Here is an 18735-nt window from a genome sequence, read left to right as displayed (position 1 = left end):
GTTCAGCATGCCTTATTCTCCTGTGTCTGTGCCCTGGGGACTAGCACACAGTATACACAGAATGATACATTTCACATCCTGGGAGGTCTCATGTTTGTAAGACAGACTTGAAAGCTAAATCCACAAAGCAACATAGGAAATGCTGTACTAGTCTCCGTAACAACCCTTGTCATGTTGTTGATGTGAAGCCTTGGATCTTTATAACATGCTGTTTGATGGCCTATAACCCATAAGTTCTTTATACTTAAAGGTGGATAATACCTTGCAGCATCACTTATACTCAGGCGACTGCACTGCTGTTTTTTTTTTTTTTTTTTTTTTTAATTCGGGTTTGTTTGTTTTGCGGTGTGGCATTAGTTCCTGCTGTTCAGAGACGTGAGTCAGCTGTAGGTATTCATCTACCCGTCTGGTTTGGATTTCCTTCCCATTTCGGTCACCGCAGAGTTTGCAGGGCAGAAATAGAGACACAGATGTAGAGAACAGGAGTATTGACACTAAGGAGGAAAATGGGGGATGGGGGGAGTGGGGTGTGCCGTGAGACTGGGATTGACGTATACACACACTGCTGATATGTGCATAAAATAGTGGCTAGTGACCACCTGCCGCATAGCACAGGGAACTCTGCTTAACGCCCTGTGCTGAGTGCCGCTTTTAGAAAGCAAACGTGTTGCTTCTTAATGTGATACAACCGCCGCACAACTCTGTGTAATTTTAAGATGCACAGGTACTGACTTGATACATTTATATATTACAATACGGTCACCGTGCTTAGCTAGCACCTCTATTATGTCATGTAATTATTTTCTTTTTTCTGGCGGGAACGATGAAGACCCCGTCTCTTAGCCACTTTGCAGTTTATAATCTGGTGTTGTTGACTAATCATCAAGCTGTGCATTAGGTATCCAGAACTTATTTATTGGCTAATCACAACTCTGTGCCCTTAAACAGCATCTACCCATTTTTCCAAAGCTACAGTAATTAATACGGTATGATATTGGCATAAAAATATAGCCACGTGTGCCACTAGAACAGAATAGAGAGCCCAGAAATAAGCTCTCACATAAAGGATTAATTGATATTTGATAAGGGAGCCAAGAATATTTAAGAGTAAAGGATAGTCTCTTCAACAAATGGTGTGGGGAAAACTGGGCATGAAAATAATTAGACCCGTATCTTATACTACTCAAAAATTAACGTGAAAAACAGTAAAGGCTTCAACAGAAGATCTGATGGCATAAAAACCTAGAAGAAAACATAAGGAAGAAATCCCTCTGACATTCTGACAAAGATTTTTTTATTTTTTTTTTACTCTGACAACAGAAGCACAAGAAACAAAAGAAAAAATCAGCAAGTGGGACTACATCAGATTAAAGAGCTTCTGTACCGCACAAGAAATAGTCAACAAAATTAAAAAGCAATCTCAGAAATTAGAGAAAATATTTGCCAGCCATTTATTGGATAATAAACATTTAGAATGCATAACTTATTTTAGACTAACTAAGATCCTTAGTGAATTGAATAAGCTTCTGCCAGTTCAAAAAATCTTCAAATGCAGTCCCCTCTTAAGCAGACAGTTTGTCTTGAGTAACTCAATACTTGTATTCCTTTAGCAAGTTAGAAAGAGGGACTCTGTTCCTCATTATGGGACTGAATACAGTAAAAGAAACAATAGAAAATGACCTGGGTAGCAAACTGTGGAATCAGGGGCAATGCTTTTCTAGGTTTCTGGGTCTATAAGGACTAAACAACATATTCTGTTGTAGACATTTATGAAATGCAAGGAATGAAAATAAATCTAGAAACACATGAGGCTATTTCAAAGTGAAAAGGTAATTCAACAAGATAATAATCATTTACTATATACAGCAGCAGCTATATCACAAGGAGTCTGCTAGCTAACCTCCTTTGCAGGATGAGTTTCCCACCCCTAACTCTAAGTCTTCCTACTAGAGTATAACATAGATGCTCATCAGATGGGCTGGTTTCTAAAGCCAGGCTGTCCCATGGCACCTTGAAGCCTTAGGTGCATCTCTAGACGTGAGGGCGTAGGGTAGATACCATGTGATAGAGGGATGGTGCTGGAGGCAGGCCAGCTGAGGGTGCCGTTTGGAGCCTGGAGGATTTTATGATGCTCCGCCAATCACAGTTTTAGCTGATTTCCTCCTTGGTCTCTGCATGAAACTGGACTTGCCCGAGTTAGAGGGAAACCTCTGTTGGTTTCCTTGTGTGAAAATCCAAGCTCACAGGCTCCCAGGAGGAACATTTTCCATTCTGGGACTTTTGAGTCTGGTGTGTTTCCCCTGGATGTGCAGAGAGAAGGTCAGCTTAGTGTCTCTCTCCTCTGGGTGTTTGTGGGTCTTCCTTTCTGGGCTGGGGAACAACCTTCCTGAAGCAGGCTATCCTGAGAACTACAAGAGACCAGTCATAGCTTCTCCTTCTTTTTAATGCTTTTGTTAATATCAGCATCAGACATCTGTGAGCTACTGGAGTTGGAGATGTCATATATCTTTATCTAAGTGGTACATGGATCTCTATTGAAAAGCTAGTTATTTAGTTAATAACAGAGTTCCTCACACTGATCTCCTCACTTAATCTTTACAACCACCCTCTACAGTTGGCGTCATTGCTGCTTTTTAAAGTATAATTGATGAACAAACTGAACTTCAGAAAAGTAATCATTTGACCAACTATGCTTGGCCAATAAGTGTAGGCTGACTCACAAATCTAGATCTTCTGAGGCCAAAATTCACGCTCTGTCCATCGCCCACTGACTAAATTTACCATCTTGAACATTTAGCTCATGAGGTCAGTTTTATTTATAGTATGTAGAGGTCCATGAATGGATTACCCTCCATCCCCCCAAAAGCCTATTCAAAATGCTTGTTGCTTGAGATCTGTCACCCACACCTTCTCTAGCTAAAACTACCTGTCCCTGCCTTGCTCCGTGTATCAGGAGCATCAACCCTCAAAGCTGACTCCCCTGAGTGGCACCGACCCCTGGCTTTTCATGTTTCATCAGGTTCAGGCCTAATCTGCGCGGCAACCCAGGCAGTAGGAGAAAAAATAGAAAGTGAGAAAAAGATACCATCCAGTTATCTTTTTATTTTTGGTCTTTATGTTTCTATCACCCAGGAGAGAAATAATGAGATGACAAAGGCTGTCTTTGAAATGAAACCACCTTGAGACCCTAGGTCCCGAGTGATCGCCTCTCTTCCTGTTGGTCAGACGGCGCTTCTGATGTGCGTTTACTGAACCGAGGGCCGCTTTTGGACCTTGGTTGTTCCTTTTGTCTTCGTCTATCGCATGTATCAAAAAGTGCCAAGAGTTCAACTGTGAGAACTTCACTCTCCGGGCCCAGAAGGAGGCGTTTGTGATATTCGTGGCTTTGGGATAAAAGATTGTCTCTCTGATACCACCCTTTCTTCTCCCTCTTGCCAAAAGTAGAGTAAGATTTTGGAAAAAATGAGTTAATGAGCAAATGAACAAGCAAATTGTTTAATTGGTATGTGAACACTGGATGGACAAAGGTATGAAATTTAGTGTACATTTAGAAGGAAATCCAAATTTGTGTAAATTAGTGATGCTGTGAGGATCAATTTTGGAGTCAGACAGATTGGACACGTTGAGATTGGGGACAAGCTTACTTCCTCTCTCCTTCTTATGTCTGTATCTATATGGATGCCTATATATCTATTCTTGTATCTATATTTATATTGATATCTGCCTTGATTGTTACAAGTACTGACGATAATGTATGTAAAATATCTTAGAATGGAACAGTAGCATGGCATCTCATTAGAGTTCTGTTTCTTGTAAGTTCCATGGACATTTCAAAATTGGCAGTTTTTATTTCTCCCTCTACAGTGGTGTATTATGAAATGACTACTTTCTTTGGTTATTTTATCAACATTTGTCTATACTGGCACCAACATTTTTGAAATTTCTGGTTCATTGTTTGTGTAACATTATTATTTTTACCAATATGAATCAAGCCTTGTTTTTGCTTTCAATATAAAAATCCAATAAACTTCTGATTTTTTTAGACTTTATAGAAAATGTCATTCAGTTAAACATTGGAGATGTAAGTTATCAGGGAGCTGGTTTCAGAAAAGAGTGTTAAGAAGAATCAGAATGTTTGAGCAGAGTTTGATTTTCTGCTACAATAAATATTCCCTCATTTAGGAATTGGGAAGACCAAACTTTCTCTTCTTCCTTTTTCTAATATATTGAAACTGAAGTGCAGGGAAATGGAGTTACTTATCCTAACTCATACGCAGAGTTGAGGCAGAGACAGTAAAACCTGGGGATACTGCTTGCCAGTTATTTTTAATATTATTTTCTTTTTCATGGCCACCTGCCACCGTCCTGCTTCTGAGTAGTGCTGGTTTTATACGATAACTAGAAGTATTTTTTACAGTGGCGGTGTATGTGCTTCGATTCTCATCTAATAGATACGCTGTGGGTCATTCCTTTGCTTCCTAGACTCTGGTTTCCTCATTTGTGAAACTAAGTGAGCGAGAGAGAGAGAGTGGAAACCACACGACGTCTGGGCCATGTTCTTTTCCAGCTCTGCGCATCTGTGAAGAGCAACGATGTTATCATGTGGGCAAGGTTCTCAGATGACAAAAGCTTTTCAAGTCCTCCTATTTCCTCTTTCACTTTATTTGTGAGCAAGTTCAGAATTCAATTCTATGTCTGATTGCTGAACATATTTCAGTCTATTATGCCAGAATGTCTGATGCATCCCCAAATGCCTTGTGACTTCATACCTTCTTTTCTTAAAACTGATGATAAAATTAAGCCCCTCCAAAAGTAAAGTGACTTGCCCAAGCTTGTTGTTCATAGAGTAGCTTTCAAGTGAAAATCTCCCAAGGTCTAAAAATAAAATTCCTCTCCTCTCTTCACCTTCCGTTCTTACTGATAGAAGGCAAAACATGTTCTCCTTCCCTGATCTTTAGGCCCTCATCTCTGCATGCTATTTTAATGTAAAGCTCTTCAAATATTTTTGGTGAGTAGAAGTATCATGGAGAATAAATACCAAGCTTCAGTCAAGTGCCTTGCCTGTTTGTGTATTACACATTCTCATCCTTGTTATGATGTATGTGTCACACATGCTCTCTGTGAGTGGGTCTTGTTTTGAATGTGGTACTTACGGTTCTCTGAGAAAATGACCTATGCTAGGGCTTCTCTTGTGAGGAAGAGTGTGTATCACTATCTGGAAGTAGGGTCTTTGGAGTCAGGCATCCTGGGTTCCAATTCTTAGTCTTTAACTAACTATATAATCTTAGAAAACCTGCCTAGTTTTCATTATTCCCTTCTCCCTCATTTTTAACATGGCAGGACCAACTTCCTCCTGATTTAGTTGATGTCAGTTTCATTTATTTATTTATTGGAAATGTTTAACATTTTATTTTTGTTCATTTAATTACCAACAGGTTGTGATTTGTCAGTGATCCATGTTCTTCTATGCATGTCATCACCATGATAGTTATCTTTGAGCATATTTAGTTACACTCTACTCTGACCACAAAGTATTTCATTTCTAAGTTCTTCCCCTTCCAAATCGTCCTTCCCACAACTGATTAGTTCATTTCCTTTTATTCCTGTTCTGTTGTCTGTTTCTATTTTTTTTAATGACTTTTCATGAGTCATGTCCATTTTCAGTAAGATGATTGACATTAAGCACAGAACTTGTGGAGCAAGGGCTTCACAAATTTAGCTCTTCAGATAACTAACCCCCACACTACCTCTGGGTGGAGCTCTAGAAGAAACAAAAATTCTCTGGTTAAATTCTTATCATGAGTCGAGCCCTCAAGTGGCAATTAACTGATGGACCTGCAGCCACCAAACCTCACACTGGTCACACAACCCTGTTTCATTTTTCCAGCTTTTTGGAGGCCTATAAGCATGATCACCTTTTGACCCTGCTTGGGTTGTGTTTTCTGGGCAGAGGACAAGAGCTGGACGTTGATGCAGCACAGCAACACAGAACTGACCCGTGTGCGAGGGGCCAGCCCTGAGAAGCCCTACTCCATGACCTTGGACTATGGGGGCAGCCTGGAGCAGCTGGGGGCAGTGGTCGACGGCTCCGAGTACTGTGAGCAGGAGGTAGCCTACCACTGCAAGAGGTCGCGGCTGCTCAACACTCCAGGTAAGAAGCACCCCTCCTGGGCCCCTTCGCACGTGCCCCACAGGGGGACCGCAGCATGGCACATGGCCCCCGACCCTGGACGTTCAAGGAGAGAGAGGCTTGCCATCCAGGGGCCACACCTACAGTGGTCCCCATGCAACGAGAAAGACCCACCAGGAGACACCTGATGGGCTCGTTCTTTCTCTGGTGCCCCAGCCGTGACCTCAAGGGGGTGCTGTAGCCTCTCAAGGTTTTCTCCTCCTCTTCAAAAAAGGGAGAGTAACAACACCCATTTTGCAATACTGGTGAGAATGGAAATTTTCTTGAGAGCAATGACTCTTGAACTAGACTTAGAAAGTGTGAAGGAGGAAATGGTTTTTCTGGGAGATTAGAAAGCAACAAGGATTTCAGCACGTTCACCAAACTGCAGTGAGATATATTTGCGGAAAGGATGCATAATGGGGCAGTATTAGGCGATGAGATCAATGGGCAGGCTGGCACATCCTGTGTGTTTATAGTACTCATGTTATCTGAGAAGTGCAGGCCTGAATTGAAATGACTCTTTTTCTCTTATACTTCTTTGATGCTACACTTAGGAGTATAAGTATAGGACAAGCCCTGGAGTTGGAGGGAAAACTACCATTCGGGGCTGAACAGAGGTCCTTGGCTGCTGGCAGAATCTCCCCTTGACTCTACAATTGAGACAAACCAAGGGAGTCTGTCAGTATGCAGAAACCACTGAATTCAGGACAAACAGTAACAGGATAGACTGGCCAGAGGCAGTCTGGATTGTGAAAGGCAGCCTGAAGCAAGCAGAGTTGGTTGGAGGCTGTAAAGACTGCAGCTGAAGTCCAGGATTGGTAGAAGAGAGCAGACAGCTTCTAATAAAATTTGCTGATTTCTGCACGAATTCCTAGGATGTTTTCCTAAACAAGGAGAAATGACTCTTTTTGAAAAAATAAAGGTTGCTTTAAAAAATTATGTTAACTTTATTTATATATTGATTATTCTGTATTTTCTACCTCAAATGGTTGATAAAGGGCTGCAAAAGACCCTTCTAGGATTGCTTACCACAACTCAAAGGGCTTGCAAAATGTCAAGAGGGCTTGGTCAAAGTTGATGCATGCCTCGGGGGTCTGTCATTTTTGTGAATGTCAGTTCATCATTTGTGGCAGGTAAAAAAAAAAGGCCAAGTATAACAGGGATGTGGAATATCCAAGAAAGGGTGTCAGAATCTTTAGCCTCAAGGAATTTATGCTCCTTGAAAGTGAGGAATTTTGAAAGGCTTCAGGAAATTAGACAATGAAATGTCAAACAAGATGTGCAGAAACCTAACTAAATACAACTACCCACCAGGTCACTGATGTAGAGTCTTTCGGGAAGAAGTTATTCTGCGTAAGTGAATTTTCCAGGTAGTTGTCACTTACCCCTTTAAGCATCCAAACAGTTTTTAAAGAATTTCTAACTATTTGAAATGAAAATCTTTCTCAAATGGATTACATGCTCCCTTACCTTCTTGAGCAGAGAGTTCTGAACGTGAGACGTAACCGTCTCTTGGTTACTTGGGATCATCACTGTGACAATCAGTCAGTCTTCATGGACTCAGCCGTGGCGCAGGGCCGGTTAGATCGGAGGCCCCGCCGGGTGTCGCTTTTCACCGGTGTCCTCGGGGAGCCAGTGTGTGTGTGCTCAGATTCCCTCTGCCCTCACTGCCAGACTTGCCGTGGCAGGCTTAGCACCCTGTGCGGAGGCTGTATCTAGAAAACCATACCCTCTTCTCACTGTGTTGCTTCTAGTTTCCTAACAATTGGTTTGGTGGGACTTTAGGGAAAATGGAATCATGTTCATTCTGACTATGAAACTTCCTTTATTCATTTATTTTAATTGGAGTATAGTTGCTTTGTGATGTTGTGTTAGTTTTTGCTACAAAACAAAATGAATCAGCTATAAGTGTGTGTGTGTGTGTGTGTGTGTGTGTGTGTGTGTGTATTATCTCCCTTCTCTCTGGACTTTCCTCCCACCCCTCATCCCATCCATATCTGTTTTACTTTTTCTGATTTACTTCACTCTGTATGACAGACGCATCACTACAAATGACCCAATTTGTCCCTTTTCATGGCTGAGTAATATTCCATTGTGCATGTGTACTGTATCTTCTTTATCCATTCGTCTGTCAGTGGACATTTAGGTTGCTTCCATGCCTTGGCTGTTGTAAACAGTGCTACTATGAACATTGGTATAGCTGTGTCTCTTTGAATTATGTTTTGGGGTTCCTTTAGTATACACGTCCTGTGATACCAGTGTGACTTTACCATTGCCTTGTATATGCCTCTTTTTTAAAATCAGAGTATAGTAGGTTTGTAAATTGGGTTGGTTTCAGGTTACAGCAAAGTGATTCAGTTATATATGTGTGTGTGTGTGTGTGTGTGTGTGTATATGTATTTTTTCCACTTGTAGGTTATTAAAATATTGAGTACAGTTCCCTGTGCTATACTGTACATAGCTAAATAATGGCTTTGTTCTATAGGTCCTCATTGTTTACCTATTTTATATATGGTAGAGTGTATCTTCTAATCCCAAACTCCAAATTCATTACTCCCTCTCTTTTGATAACCATAAGTTTGTTTTCTATGTCTGTGAGTCTGCGTCTATTTTGTAAATAAGTTCGTTTGTATCCTATCCCACATCTAAGTGATATCTATGGTAGTTGTCTTTCTCTGTCGGACTTACGTCACTCATATGACAATCTCTAGGTTCCATTCATGTTGCTACAATGGGATTACTTCCTTCTTTTTAAAGGCTAAGTAATACCCCATCATATACATGTAACCATATCTTTTTTATCCATTCATTTGTCAGTGGACATTTAGGTTGCTTCCGTGTCTTGGTTATTCTGAATAGCATGTGCTTTTCGTCTAACTCAACTGTTATAAATCCCCTGAGCACATTCCAGAGAGAGGGTATGGCCTAATCACCTTCTGAGGTCCCCACCTCTTGGTGCCATCAAATTGGGGGTTAGGATTTCAACATTTGGATTTTGGAGGGACACACACATTTAGTCCACAAAAGGCGCACACCTACAGGGATATTTACCTGATTTCCCTGACTGTTATGGAAATCCCTTCCCCTGGGGAGAGACAGAGCAGAGGAAGGACTAGAGATCATCATCTCCTCCCCTACCTGCTCTCTAGAAGGGCTGAGGAAGGGTCCTCTCGTCTGCTGAAGTCAGGGCCCCCCACTGAAACTGTTTTAGTTACTGTATTTGTTACACACACAGTTTACAAATATCTTTCTGTGTCAGTAAATATGATTTCATAGCATAATTTTTTAATAAGTCTTCCATTATATGGATGTATCACAATGGACAGATCTATTTTTGACATTTAGATTTTTCCTCTTTTTCATTATTATACATGCTGCAAGAACATTTTTGCACACAGATATGATATCTTTAGGGCAAGTTCCTGGAGGTGCCGTTGCCAAGTCAAAGCATGCGCATGTTTTGAAGACTTTTGCCATCTTGACATCTGCAATGGGTCAAGGTTATAGCAGTTTATCCTCCAAACATCACCGTGAGACCTCAGGTGCCCAGCTCCCAGCACTAGGGATTAACACCTTACTTCAACTCTGGCAATCTGATAAGTGCAGAGGAGGATCCAAGACAATTTTAAATATTTTTGATTAATTAAAAAATACGTAGTCTGATTCCCACAGCTTATTGGAGGGAGATAACTAAGGCAGCCAAGATTAGTAGAAGCGATTAGATATTGTACGGTTTGGCTACAGTGGACTCAGATCGATAAGAGGAGAATGTGAAGGATGCCTTCTTGCTGTAGATCCTCCTCCAGACGATACACAGTTAATAACAAAGGGAGGAAATGAAAGACGGCAAGATGAGAAAAATAAGTAACTTTTTAAACGGCTGCCAGTGACTAAGTGTTTCTCATATTTGAAGATGTCTGTGGGGAACTACACAAGCATGATATGTGATCCAAACAACAGTTCTGCACCGTAAGGATTGTTATCCCACCTGACGTTTTAGGAAACAGAACCTCAGAGAGGGTAGGATGCTTGATCAGGGCCACACAGACCTGCACCCTGCTCTGCCTCAGGGCGAAACAGAGAGCAGCTAACGAATAAGGATGGCCGTACAGCCCAGGCCTGTATAGCACTCTGCAGCGGCTTATGCGGAAAGAATCTGAGAAGGGGTCCATGTACACAGCCGATCACTTTGCGGCACACCTGACGCTCACGCAACACTGTAAATAAATTAGACGCCAGTGAAAATTAAAGGGGAAAGGGAGGGTGTGATCCCCGACAGTCATGCAAACTCAGAGAACCAACAGTTACAAGGATATTGGTCATCAGGGAACATGTGAGTTTGTATGACTTTCCTTATTTTGTAAGAAAATGTGGCTGGAGAGACGGGTCAGCTGCCAGAGCCGTGATATTAAGGCTGCGGGATTGTCAAGGAGGCTTGGAGAGGGCAATCTCTGGGCAACTTCTCACAGGCTGCAGCTTCCAGGGCCCACACACCCTGCCATGTGGCTCTGCGTATCCCAAACAGTGTCACCGAAGTCTCCTCTGTCTCCTGTCTGCTCTTGCCTCTGGCTCTGGCTCTGTTCTTCTAGCAGCAGCGGAAGCGGAAAGAGGAGAAAGACAAGCAGGATAAGGTCAGGCCTGGTTCAGCACTGTGTCTTTTTCATTTAGTTAGTGACTGAGCCATGACACTGTCGTTTTCTGACAGTTTCCTCTGATACTCTCCCCCAGAGCTGCTGAGAAGTGCCAGCCAGTGAAATGTGTCGTCTGTCTCTTTAACTGAAAGTTTATGCTGGAAACTCTGCCGTGGACCAGAGCTGCAAGCCAGTGGGGTCCATGGGAAAAGTGTCTGCGTTATTCCCACACATCTTTGTAGTTGTGTCTGCTGGCTACTTCTTACCCTGAGCCTGATGCAGGGCTGAGACCCGTGCGACAGAGACGTTTCCAAGATGGCATGACCCAGTCGCGGCGCTCAGCAGCGCCCCGCCGCAGGGCCAGGAGCTGGCCGCTCGTGCCCGGGGACAGGGGCGGCGCTGGCCAAGCGCAGGCGTTCGCTCACGGTCAGCACGTCCACAGGAGTTTTGCCTGAGGCCAGATCTGAAGGTGTCATGTGAGAAGCATGTGAAATGAAAACAGGATCCGGTTCTGGATGCACACAGAGAATGGAAGAAAAAGTTGCTGAGGAAGTGCTTTAATCACATGACCGACTTGCTCCATAGCCCACAACCCGCCAGCCTAGAAGAAGGCCGAGGTTGAGAGGGGCGTAGGTAGGAGGCCTCCTGGGGTGGCCGGGCCCTGCAGGCCATGGGGACTGAGAGTCCTGGCTGCCCCCCGACCTTTTCTTCTAATCATCTCCATGCTGTCTCGAATCCTTACCTTAATTCACTCATCACAGTGCAAGTATCTAGGTGGTATGTATGTTTTTTCACTTAGCACCCTGTGTTCTGAAAGCCTGTTTGGGAATACCTTTCCCAATAAAGCTGTGAGCTCACTAAGGCAGAGATAAGTCAGTCATGATACACGTAAAAATCACTGGACATTCAGACCCCATTACTTTGAAATCTAATATCTATAGGACAGCTTGACCTCAAGCAAATCAGTCTTGTAAATAGGTCTGTGATGAGGATTGCTGAAGTTCCTCAGAAGAACTAATGATGGAGTGCCTGATAACACCTCAGAACCCCTCCTTCTCTTTGAAAAATAGGTTCTTATTCATTTATTCATGCAGGCATGTCATGAGGGGTTCTACCTGAAGTCAGTTGTTATGGCTAGTAATGTTCCCATGACTTTGAAGTAATAAAATCCTACTTTCCTTACACTACTTTAAATTCTCAGATTTCCCTTAATTAATGATACTTTAGTGAACATACAGCTGGCTGGCCATATATATAACACATAATATATAACTTAGACCATATATACATGTTACTATATACATACATACACACGACATGCTGTGCTTAGCGGCTCAGTCGTGTCCGACTCTTTGCAACCCCATGGACTGCAGCTCGCCAGGCTCCTCTGTCCATGGGATTCTCCAGGCAAGAACACTGGAGTGGGCTGCCATGCCCTTCTCCAGGATATGCACACTATAATATGTATTAAAAATATGCATTATTTATACTGTATTTGCTGCTGCTGTTTAGTCATTAAATCACATCCAACTCTTTGTGACCCCATGGAATGTAGCCCACCAGGCTCCTCTGTCCATGGGATTTCCCAGGAAGAATATTGGAGTGGATTGCCATTTCCTTCCCTAGAGGTTTTCCCTACCCAGGGATTGAACATGCGTCTCCTACTTGACAGATGGATTCTTTACCACCAATCACCAAGGAAGCCCTATATATACTCATATAACCTTTATATGTCCAAATAGATCTGTAAATGTACTTGTGTATAGAAACCCTCATGGCCATCTGTAATATTCAACTTTTTCTGTGTACAAAACTAACATTTAGGTTTAGAAATCTAAGTAAGGAATAACAAGGCCAAAAAATCAAATTACTGAGATAAAAGAAACAGCACTCCAAGGTGGTCTGGTGTTTGCTAAACTGAAAACACTTTGTCCCCAATATCTGTACCAAACAAGATCATTAACAGATGATGACAATGCATTTTCTTTTAAGTAATCTTTATTGATTGATTATCCGCTATATGCCATATACTCTTATGGGTAGTGGGAATTAAACAGTGAAAAAGCCAGTGTTTCTGCCCTTATGATGATAATAGGGATGACAGAAACAAACCAAACACACTTGTGCACGTTTGCGCACAAAATACAGGGACAGAACTGATCCCGTAGCTCATGGTCTTCTCATTACACCAGGCTCTCACCGTACTGTTAAAGTCAACTTTTGTCACAGGAGCAATATAATAAAAAACACAAAACTATGCTGTGACATCTGCAAGACAAAATACCATGGCACTATTTGAAATCTCTAATAAAAAACTATTTCTGCTTTATGTACAGCAAGAATCTAATCTATAAAGAAATCCATGGTCCCTGTATTGCATGCTCTTTGCTGTCACCACTTGTGACAATGATGCTGACTCTTGGGTACTGAGCTCCTTCTGTGAACCAGGTATTGTGAACGTTATTTCATTTAATCCTCTCAACGGTCTTATGAAGTTGGTATTATTTTCATTTTTATTGATGGAAGGGGAAGCTCTAAGAAACTATGAGGGTCATGCAGGGTCTTGTAGCCTCTAAGTGTTAGATACCCACTTCAAATACATGTCTCTCTAGCTTTCACTTCCATCTACATTCCAAAATAACACCCAGAAAACATAAAAACATTTCAAAGAGGAAGGGAAGATAATCATATAAAAATACAAATATCCAAATAAATGTTTTATCTTATCATATCAACTGTTATGTAACAAACCACCATAAAACGTAGTAGTTTAAACAATAGTAATTTTTAAGCAATAGTAATTTTTAAAAATGGAAATATTGTTGATTACAATATCCTGATAGTTTTAGGTGTTCACAAAATGATTCTGTTATACAGATATTCATTCTTTTCAGAATCTTTTCCCATATAGGTTATTATGAAATATTGAATGTAGTTCCATGTGCTAATCAGTAAGTCCTTGTTGTTTGTCTGTTTTATATAGAGTCGTGTGTATCTGTTCGTCCCAAACTCATAATTTATCCCTCCCCTGCTTCCATTTGGCAACCATATGTTTGTTCTCTATGTCTGTGGGTCTATTTCTCTTCTGTAAATAAATTATTTGTAGCTTTATTTTCAGATTCCACATATAAGCACTACCGTCTGATACTTGTCTTTCTTTGTCTGATTTACCTCACCTGGTGTGGTAATCTCTAGGTTTATCCATGTTGCTACGAATGGCATTATGTCATTCTTTTTTATGGCTGAGTGGTATTTCATTGTATATATACCACATATTCTTTATCCATTTATCTGTCAGATAACACTTAGATTGTTTCCCTATCTTGTGTATTACAAAATAATGATGCCATGAGCATTGAGGTACATATGTTTTTTCGAATGATAGTTATTTCCAGACACGTGCCCAGGAGCGGGATTATAGCACCATCTGTGCTTGGCTCTTCAGCTGTGTCCAACTCTTTGCGACCCCACGGACTGCAGCCCACCGAGCTTCTCTGGGCACGGGGATTCTCCTGGCAGAAATACTGAGCTGACTGTGATGCCCTCCTCCAGGGGATCTTCCCAACCCAGGGATCGAACCCAGAATCCCAGAGGTGGATCCTCTATCATCTGAGCCAACAGAGAAGTCCATGAATACTGGATTAGATAGCCTATCCCTTCCCCAGGGGATTGTCCCAGCCCAGGAATCAAACCAGGGTCTCCTGCATTGCAGGCGAATTCTTTACCGGTTGAGCTATCAGGGAAGCCCCTGCAGGATCATATGGTAATTCTATTTTTAGTTTTCAAGGAATCTACATACTGGTCCCTACAGGGACTGGTTCCTCCCCCCCCCCCCCCCCCCCGCCCCGCACTCTCTCTAGCGTGTATTATTTGTTGAGTTTCTGATGATGGCCATCCTGATTGGTGTGAGGTCGTACTTCCTGGTAGTTCTGATTTGCAGTTTTAAATAATTACTGATGTTGAGCATTTTTTCACATGCCTGTTGGCCATCTGTCTGTCTTCTTTGGAGAAATGTCTATTTAGATCCTCTGCCTTTTTTTTTTTTTTTTTTTGATTGGCTTGTTTACTTAATATTGAGTGTTATGAGTCATTTGTATAGTTTTGAAATTAATTTCTTGTTGGTGGCATCATTTGAGGATGTTTTCTCCATTCATTTTGCCTGTGAATCTGACGCTGGGACAGGGTCCAGCAGCATGAGTGTCTGCTCCGTTCCACATGACCTGGTACTGGGACTGGGGCACTCCATCAGTTGGTGCTGGCTCTGGGCTGGGACCTTAATTGAATATATGCTCTTTCTATGTGGTGGCGTGACCTTCTCATAGTACAGTGGGTAGTGTTCAGGGACCAGCGTCCCAATAAGCAGAGTGAATCAGGCGAAAGCCACGTTGCATTTTATTTGCTGGTATTGCAAGTCAAACAGTGTCACTTTTGCAACTTTGTAAACATTAGAAGCAGTCGCTGGGGCTAGTCATTGTTCTCAGAGAAGGCAGTGGGACCCACTCCAGCACTCTTGCCTGGAAAACCCCATGGATGGAGGAGCCTGGTAGGCTGCAGTCCAAGGGAGGCAAATGTGATTCCGCCTTGTAATAGGATTAGTGTAGGCACATGTTTAAAAGTAAAAGACATGTTTGCTATGTCTTCTTCAGAATGTTGGATAGTCAGCGGGCTTAAGGAAGCCAGCGAATGCATGGAGAACAGGAGTCAGACACAGGTCCTTCCAGCTCAGGGCAGGTTCTTCACTCTGATATCCTGCCAGCCGGGGATCTATCGATTCTAATTCAGCCTGGAAATGTGTCTGACTCTCCATGGGTCCCTCTTAGGAACTTTTGCCTCCCCTAATGTAATACAGCTAAAATGGGTTTATAAGAGTTTGCCACAGGTCTTAAAAAAATATAGAAAGATCGTCACATGAATCAAGTCAGTGCATTTTAGTCAGTGTAAGTCTGGTGTTAAAGCCACCTTTCTTAATGTTCTAATAACTTGGTCATTGTATTTCACTAAAGTCAAAATTAAAGGGGGGTGGATTTTACAAAGAAGACATGTGCTTTAATGAAAGTAGATATATGGGTGCATCTAAGGGAAATAAAAACTACCACATAAATTCGAAATATGATTTGAACGTGGCTGCAAATGAATTTCCGTTCAGACTATTAGTTACTTAAATAGATAACCTGTGTCCCAACATGTGGACCCTGTATTCAGTGAAACTTTTATTTTTCTCCTCACACCATGAAAGACCACATTCACTTAGTCTGTCTCAAATGTATTTACAGGAAGAAGGATCCTGTTTTCTAATCCAAAACTGTAGCACAGTGGCAGCAACCCCTAAAGACCTGGCATTTTGGAATCATGAAACTAGGTCTTCAATGCTACTAATAAGTCTTCTACTTATGAGCTGGCAGATCTTGAGCAAGTTGCATAGGTTTTGTAAGATTCAGTTTCCTTGTCTGTAATTGTGATAAGTATATGTTGGAAGTTGCATAGACATTCAGGATACTGCTATTGTTTTAGCAAGTGTTTTACCCCTTTTTCCAAAGAACAAGGGGAATATTAGCTCCCGTGGCTACCAGGAGAGCGTCTCAGAATCCCCCGATATGCCTGGTGAAATAGTTCAACTGGGGAATTTGTCTCTTGTTGGCTTGTAGACAAACATTTTCTAAACTGTATTTTACTTATTATACATGTGGTATTTACCTATCCAAGAGTACTGTTGAGTTTGAAGTTGCATCTATGTCCTCTCTTCTACCGACCACTCACATCCACTCATCTGTCTGCGTTTCTCAAACTTAATAAATGGCACTACCATCTCTCCAGCTTCTTAAGGACACAACCTAGGACTCATCCCTCCCCGCTACCTCCGTTTCCCCTTCGGGACCCCAGCCGGAACTCACACTCACCCATCACAGCCGGCTCTCCTCCAGCTGTGCTCTCTGAGTCCACTGTGGCTCCCTGAATTTACACCATCATCTCCAGACCAAACAAGTGCGTCCAATTCCTTTTCCTCTCCTACCCCACCCTGTACCCCCGGCTTCCTGTGGTTTAGATCTCATGCAACATAGCCAGAGGGATGGTCTTTCCAGAACAAGATTGTACAACTGGGATTCCAACTCTTCTCAGTGCCCTTGAGATGGACCCCAGACTCCTCACAGTGGCTCACAGACCTCTGCTGGCCGAGACCCTAACCCAGCTCCTGCCCACCCGCCTGCCCGCTAAATGTTACCCTGTTTGCCTTTATTCTGTTGCTTGCCAAGCTTTCCCCCACCACCTCTTAATAGTGAGGTTCTCTTTTCAATATTCAGAAGCTTCATTCCTTTTCTCACTTAACTTAAATTTGGCATATGCTAAAGTATCCATCCCCTTGTTCTTTTCATTTTACCTTATTTTCACATTCTGCGTAGAGGTTATTACTTCCTGATATTTTCTTCCCATTTGTTTGTTTACTCTCTACCTCTGTCAGTAGAATGGGAACTTCATGGAAAAGGGAACTTCTTTGTCTCATTCACCTTTTTAACCCCAGACTGTCGAGAATAGGCACCCAGTGAACATTTAGTAAACAGTAGTTGAAAGAATGGAGAAGGCAATGGCACCCCACTCCAGTACTCTTGCCTGGAAAATCCAATGGATTGAGGAGTCTGGTAGGCTGCAGTCCATGGGGTCTCGAAGTCGGACACGACTGAAGCGACTTAGCAGCAGCAGCAGTTGAAAGAACAGAAAATTCTTCCCCAACCAATAAAAAGTATTGCTGGTGATCATATTACACCAGGAGACAGACAGTGAAACACGTCCTTTTGACCAAGTCTGTCTCAGGGACTCTTACGGGTAGAAAGAAGCTTCATAAAATAGGAAGGGCTGGGCTGGGTGGTGGGAGCTGCTGTCCTGTTCTGATTCCACCATAGACTCTCTGTGACTTCGAGAAAGTTACTCACGTTTTACATCAAGTCTCCCATCTTTAATCCTCTCCAAGTGATGCTCTCCAAGTGTCCTTTCTGCGCTGACAATTCTATACTAACCAACATAAAGTGAGTTAAAAATGGATGTCAGAGCTTATTATTTTCTTATCACAGGGAGTAAGAAGAGTTGATAAAACAAATAAATCAAGAAGAGAGAGAGAGAAGGACTTTTCTGAGACTCTTAAGGCCATGAAATTTGATAATTTGTTTATATATTAATAGGAGGTGATATTTTTGGCATCTTCATGCACCTGATCTGTTCAGAACATGCTTTCCATAAGGTAATAGTGAATGTGCAGAGAAGGTAGGAAACTTCCCCAAGGTCATAACAAGTCAAGAATAGCAAAAACACTAGCTTATTTTTTTAGAAAAAAATTTTGTAAGTATGGTTAATTTACAATGTTATGTTAATTTCTACTGTACTGCAAAGTGATTCAGTTATACATATAAATATGTGCATTGATTTAGTATATTTTCCATTAAGGTTTATTACAGGATATTGACTGTAGCTCCTTATGCTATCCAATAGGACCTTGCTTATCCGTTCTCTATATAACAGTCTGTACCTACTAATCCCAAACTCCTAGTCTGTCCTTCTCCGTGTCCCTTTCTCCATGACAATCACATGTGAGCCTGTTTCTGTGTTGCAGATGGGTTCATTTATGTCATATTTAGACTCCATATATGTGACATCATATGGTATTTGTCTTTCTCCTTCTGACTAGTTTCACTTAGTATGTTAATCTCAAGATCCTTCCACATTACTGCAAATGACATTATTTCAAAAACTAACTTCATAGAATTTTTATGTATCAGTTGCATGATTTACTTTATAACATATTTGGTGGTTATAAGGTATGGGAATACAGTTATACCAGCTGCACAGATGAAGTCCATCAGTCTATACTATAATGGCATCTCACAGCTTGCTACTAGGGATTCAGAGCTAAGCATGTGTTTCCTTCCTGCCTGGAGCCCTCAT

The 18735-nt window shown here is 41.9% G+C and overlaps 1 protein-coding gene across 2 annotated transcripts in view; it reads left to right on the top strand.

Annotated features, from left to right (window-relative positions):
- CNTNAP5 (contactin associated protein family member 5) overlaps window positions 1-18735 on the top strand; it is a 970694-nt gene that overhangs the window by 692323 nt on the left and 259636 nt on the right. For both annotated transcript variants that reach the window (XM_065927810.1, XM_065927809.1), the window contains exon 13: window positions 5951-6151. In XM_065927810.1, coding sequence (XP_065783882.1) covers window positions 5951-6151 — 201 coding nt within the window. The remainder of the gene's footprint in view (window positions 1-5950; window positions 6152-18735) is intronic.

The sequence above is a fragment of the Muntiacus reevesi genome, chromosome 3, assembly GCF_963930625.1.
Source record: "Muntiacus reevesi chromosome 3, mMunRee1.1, whole genome shotgun sequence".
In the NCBI taxonomy this organism is placed as follows: Eukaryota; Metazoa; Chordata; class Mammalia; order Artiodactyla; family Cervidae; genus Muntiacus; species Muntiacus reevesi.
Note: the sequence above shows the minus strand (reverse complement) of the source record. Positions and strands in the feature narration are given on the sequence as shown.